At 33.1% G+C, this 5,924-nt stretch overlaps 1 protein-coding gene across 2 annotated transcripts; it reads left to right on the forward strand.

Annotated features, from left to right (window-relative positions):
• Window positions 1-3,240: 3,240 nt before the first annotated feature.
• On the forward strand, window positions 3,241-5,295 carry LOC110780024 (uncharacterized). 2 transcript variants are annotated; one of them, XM_056834782.1, is made up of 3 exons: window positions 3,241-3,589; window positions 3,768-3,936; window positions 4,648-5,295. In XM_056834782.1, exons 2-3 carry the CDS (start codon window positions 3,863-3,865, stop codon window positions 5,033-5,035), a joined length of 462 nt encoding a protein of 153 aa, XP_056690760.1. In that variant the 5' UTR covers window positions 3,241-3,589; window positions 3,768-3,862; the 3' UTR covers window positions 5,036-5,295. The 2 variants fall into 2 exon arrangements, with proteins under 2 accessions (XP_056690760.1, XP_056690759.1); XM_056834781.1 differs by having other exon boundaries at window positions 3,242-3,589; window positions 3,761-3,936.
• The last annotated feature ends 629 nt before the right edge of the window (window positions 5,296-5,924 follow it).

Here is a 5,924-nt window from a genome sequence, read left to right on the forward strand (position 1 = left end):
TTAGTTTAGGTATGTTACTTCTATAGTTTAGACATGTTACTTTTTTTTATATGCAATAGTTTTAGGGGAGGTACATTTTTTAGTTTAGGTATGTTACTTCTATAATTTAGACATATTACTTTTTTTTTTATATATATATAATTTTAGATGAGGTACTTTTTTAGTTTAGGTATGTTACTTCTGTAGTACTAGATCTGTTACTTTTTTTTTATAGTTTTAGGGGAGGTATGCTATTGGTTTCGCGCTCGTCACACCATCAAGTTGATGGTGTGACTGGTCTCACAGGAGACGCGCTGTTTCAAGATAAGGAAAATTCTTTGTAGCTTCTTTTCTCAAATTTGGATAATATATTGAAGTCATATTGTTCTGTAGTTAATCATATAACACTATAAGAATTTGTATCTTTAACGACAACCTAATAACGACGGGTCAAAAATTCCGTCGCAAAAGCCTTTTGCGACGGGGATAGCAACCAAACAAAGACGGGAACAACCGTTGCAAATGTTTTTTACGTCGGGATTTTCAATTAACGACGGCCCCTTTTATGACGGGTTCGCGACAGGAATCCCGTCGTTAATCAACGATTATTTGCCTTTAGTGACGATATTTCCCGTCGTTAATGGTACAATTTCTTGTAGTATAAGTCTGGTCAGATAATTAAGTTAAATTAAGTTTAAGTTCAGATAAATAAAAAGTACGGAGTAGGTGAATAGAACGCACCCTTATATACATATTAGTAGATCATCTTCATCCTATTTTCTCTTAGCTATCTCCTCCGATGCCGGACAAACTCTGTACAATTGTACATGTTTTTTTTAGGGGGCATTCATGTTTCTTAATTATTCATAACTAATTAAGGTTTAAGGTACGTTCTTCAAACCTTATTGGATTGATACTAGCTACTTGAATTTTAAAGAAGCCCTTAAGCCCCCTTATTAGCTTGTCACTTATCGTCATTTTTCAAGCATGAAGAAAAATACCTCTTCAAGTAAGAAAAGTACTTCAGTTCTTATAGTCTTGAAGTAGGCTAGGTCAGGAACAACGAAAATTTTGTTATTATATACGGGTATGGATTGGACTATGTAATGACGTATATGTACTTGATTTTGATCTCGATGCTACTTAAGATTTTTGGTTAATGAAAGGTGTTATGAAAGAACTACTTGTATACTAATGCAAAGTAATTGTATGTACATCTAAAATAAGAAAAAAAAAATCCACTTAAGTTGATGTACTAGGATTACTTCTTTTTCAAAAAAATTGCATCACTTTGACTTTTAATTACATCAGCAAATCATATATTCCTAACCATAAATTTTATTAGGGTTCTGATATATACAACCCTTAGGCTGTACATAAAAATTAGCACCTCTCTATTATTAATGCTGATTTTGTTTTCCAAATGAATCTAAAACCTATGAATATAAATAATTAATGTGTACATTTAACACTACTACTAACTGCAATGCTACCTTAGTTAAATACTAACCTAGCTTACGTACATTTAATACTAATACTACGGAGTAATACTTACTAACCTTATGTACATTTACTACTAACACTAGCCTTACTAACCTTACGTACGTTTAATACTAATACAACTACTAACTGCTCCCTTAGTTAAATACTAACCTTAAGCATACTTGTACGTTAGACAGCGTTGTTTTTATGTGAAAACATTGATGTATTTGGTATTTTGGTTTGAGAGGCTTCAAAAGTAAATATTTAAAGGCTTAAAAGTGGACATAAGTGGCTAATTTGGCTAATACAATATTTAAAGGCTTCAAAATGGACATGACTGGCTCATAAAACGTTTCAGTCTTTGGCATTATGCAGCTAATTTGTATCATGGAAAGTTAAAATTGGATTCAGAGTATGCGGCAAATGTATATACATCAAAATGTGTCAAATTAGCAATTATGCACTAATAATGACACTAACGTACTTTTATTTTTCCAATGATACAAATTTATATATCTTTGTTTAACCGGAAGTTTGTATAAATTTTAAATTTACATTGAAAATATAAGAGTTATTAGGTGTTATTAATCCTTATATGCAGCCTTAAGGGCTTCTTAACATATAAAAAGAAGTTTAATTTGGTATTATATAGAAAGTTATTATGATTAGGTTCAATGCATATATTCAAAATATCACCTTTAATTTCAATTTTGTACTCCGTAGTTTTTGATGGAGATATTAATGATTAATATTCGGTGTTGACATGCAAATGTAAAGTCAAAACATAATGTAAATTATTTTAAATCGAAAAATAGTACATAGTATTATTTTCAATTCCCGGCGTGCGTAACTAGTTTGAGCATGTACTATACTTGCATGCAATCATTTACTAGTATACTCTTAGTGTACTTTAAACTTTGTGGTGTAGGTCTAAGGCCCTGTTTAGTTTATCTTATTTCAGGACCTTATTATTTATTTCAGATCTAATCAGATCAGATCAGATCAGATCAAATTAGAAAAAATAAGTTCAGATCAGATCAGATCAGAAAAAATAAGTTCAGATCAGATCATACCAGATCATACCAGATCAGATCAGATCAGATCAGATCAGACCAGATTATTATTATTATTATTATTATTATTATTATTATTGTTATTTTATTATTATTATTATAATTATTATTATTATTATTATTATTATTATTATTATTATTATTATTATTCTTATTATTATAAAGAAGCGATTACACAAAGTTGGATGGGAGCCTAGCCACTAATTGGGCTCCGACACCCTCAAAGAAAAACACAGACGAAGGAAAAGAAAAGAACGAATGTTAGCAGCAGCCGTATTATTATTATTATTATTATTATTATTATTATTATTATTATTATTATTATTATTATTATTATTATTATTATTATTATTATTATTATTATTATTACTATAACGTTACAAGCTTAACAAGCTATAAAGATCAAGTGAACTACAAGAAGTTGGAGGGGAGCCGAGATGCATAATTGCGTCGGTACATTTGCATCGCACATTGTAATGAGCGACGCAATAGCAACTAATTTGGGTAAACATTATGATTGGCATCGCTATTTAACTAACATGTGACGCAATTTACCCCGTGTAGGTCAATTCAGTCATTTGCGTCACAAATTGCCTTATTAAGCGACGCAATAGACCTGTTATTTGCATCACATATTACAGATGCGCGATGCAGTAATATCTTTTCTTTTTCTTTTTATTTTTCCTTTTCTTTTTCTAATTTTTTTTGGTGCAACACCGTCATTCTTATGACCTAAAATGCTAAGCCCTTTTCCGTCTCCCCTCTACCCCCTTTCTCTTGCATATTCTCTTTCCCAGATCTTCATTGTTGAAAATCCAAAACCTCTGTCTCTCCTTAAAAAAAATTAAGTATTGAGCTTGCCCTTCAAAGCCTTCTTTCACCATACCATCCCAATCTCTCCATTTTCTTTGAAAACTCAAGCTATGCTGATTTGGTATTCAGAGGCAAAACCCTAGGTTCCAGCGGAGCGACGAAGAATAGCATAATTTGAGGAGCTGATTCTATCTCCTCTCCTCGCTCTTCCTTTCACTTGTTCAAATTTCTGATTTCTGGAGGTATTTCTTAAGTTTTCTCGTCAAATATGTTAAATTTCACTTCATTTTTTGTCCATAGTTGCATAAATTTATGTAGGTTATGTAAATAGAATGCTTAATTTGAGTGTTTAGCTAATCGTGAGGAAGTGACATGAGTAGATCTGGCTAACTCAAATTTGATGTCTGTGCAAGGCTAAAGTTTGACGATTCTTGGAAAAATCAAAGAAAAAAACATGCATATAAGATAATGATGAGGATGATGCAGCAAAGGCTTGCGAAGGAAAAATCACTTTGATGAAGAAGCAAAAATTTCGTCACTTAAGATCTGGCAACAATGAAATTTTGCAGCCTCCCAAGAAAATTCGTTGGTATTTCTCTAATCTCTTTTGTCATTTTATTTTGCAGCCTCCCAAGAAAATTTGATGGATTTAATTTTCTGGTTTTATGATATTTAAAAATTTTGATGTATTTATTTTGCTAAGTATGATGGTTTGATGGCATTCTAGTCATATGATATGGGGTTTGAATTCTTTGGTCAAATATAGATTTTCTGGGTTTGATTTGATATTCTGTGGTTTTGGGTTGTGTGTTTGAACCTGTGATTTATGATTTTCATTATTATTGCAACATTACCCAATAGGGAAGCCTGAATCTCAAGTATAAACTGCAACAGATCAGAAACATGTCAAACCAATGTTTATGACAATTTTCATTTAGCCAACTCTATGATCTTTATGCCATTAGCACACGTGGTTAATGATCAATAAACATAATGAATAGGAATTATGTTTTATGCAGCTATATAAGCTTATCTCTTCTTATGAAAACCATTGGGATTCGATTTTGGTGGAATGGCTAGGCTTTCTGAAACATATGCTTTCAGATTTGCTCTTGAACCAAGTTTAAAAAGCTAGTCAAAGTCTCGTTATTTGATCAATTGAGAATTTAAAAGTGGAGAATAAATGAGCAGAATGTACCAACTGAATCGGTTACATGGCTTATGTTCTTTAATCAAGATGAATGAAATTGGTATATTGTTCATTGTTGTATTTCTAATAACAAGTTGTGGCATGGAGCAGCATCGGGGTGCGACACCATGGAGATGGTTTGCAACCAAAGTACAGCTCATGTAATCCTTCTAAGGTCGTCAATTATCTGCTGGCCGACTCTGCCTGGTTCGGTCATCCATTGGGTGACATCTTTCATCCCTTGAGCGTCCGAGCACTGGTGAACATAGCTTCAGCAGCAGCAGCAGCAGCAGCAGCAGCAGGTGTTCTGGCAACAACAGTTATCGATTACAAGCTAGAAGCAGCAGCAGCAGTTCTGGCAGAAGTAGAAAGCAGCAATTCTGGCAGCAGCCAGTTGAAACAAGAACAAAACCAAGCCAGCCTAAAGAGTGTTTATTTTCACCAGTTGCTGGACTTTCTTGAAGTTCTCTGCCTTAACTGTGACTATCACCGTTGGTAATGCATCCCATCTTTGTATTGAAAGTCCTATCTTGATTTGTCATAGATTTGATTTCTAACATCTTCCATTTTTATATCCAGGATAGAGATATTTACTTAAACTTTTATGTTTAAAGTGTAGTTAGGTTATCAACATGTTGGTTGATCTATGGTGAATTTGCCTTTTATTGGGTTGTAAACTGTTTTGACAGGTATATATTAATGTATTATAACATTCCCGGTATTGGGGAGGGTCAAATTACAAAGGAAATATTGTCAAAATTTTCACCTAGTTTACTTTTATTTTTATGCTCTGAATATACTAGTACTGAAAGCTGCTTATTTTATTTAATCTATGGATTAAATAAAATCAGCAGCTCATTTTTTTTAGAATATCCAAAAGTCATTTGCGTCGCACATTTAGCTAATGTGCGTTGCAAATGACATTTTTTTAACATATTGAAAAGTCATTTGCGTCGCACATTTAGCTAATGTGCGTTGCAAATGACATTTTTTTAACATATTGAAAAGTCATTTGCGTCGCACATTTAGCTAATGTGCGTTGCAAATGACATTTTTTTTAACATATTGAAAAGTCATTTGCGTCGCACATTTAGCTAATGTGCGTTGCAAATGACTTTTCAGGCATGGTGCTGAAAAGTCATTTGCAACGCACATTTGCTAAATGTGCGACGCAAATAAGGTTCATTTGCGTCGCACAAATGTGCGACGCAAATGACTTTTAGTCATTTGCGTCGAGAGCTTTTGCCACGCACGATGTGCGACGCAAATGTGCTTAAAAGTGCGATGCAAATGACCCTTTTTCCACTAGTGTTTCTTTTCCTTGACAGGATCATTCAAATTCTTAGCGAGTTCTAGAGCAACCTTAAACTCCGTGTATGCTTTCTCTG

Source organism: Spinacia oleracea, chromosome 1 (genome assembly GCF_020520425.1).
Source record: "Spinacia oleracea cultivar Varoflay chromosome 1, BTI_SOV_V1, whole genome shotgun sequence".
NCBI lineage: Eukaryota > Viridiplantae > Streptophyta > Magnoliopsida > Caryophyllales > Amaranthaceae > Spinacia > Spinacia oleracea.

Coding starts and splice junctions, on each gene's coding strand:
- LOC110780024 (XM_056834782.1), top strand. CDS start 3,863: ATGAAGAAGCAAAAATTTCGTCACTTAAGATCTGGCAACAATGAAATT. Junction 3,937..4,647: donor CCTCCCAAGAAAATTCGTTG/GTATTTCTCTAA, acceptor GGCATGGAGCAG/CATCGGGGTGCGACACCATG.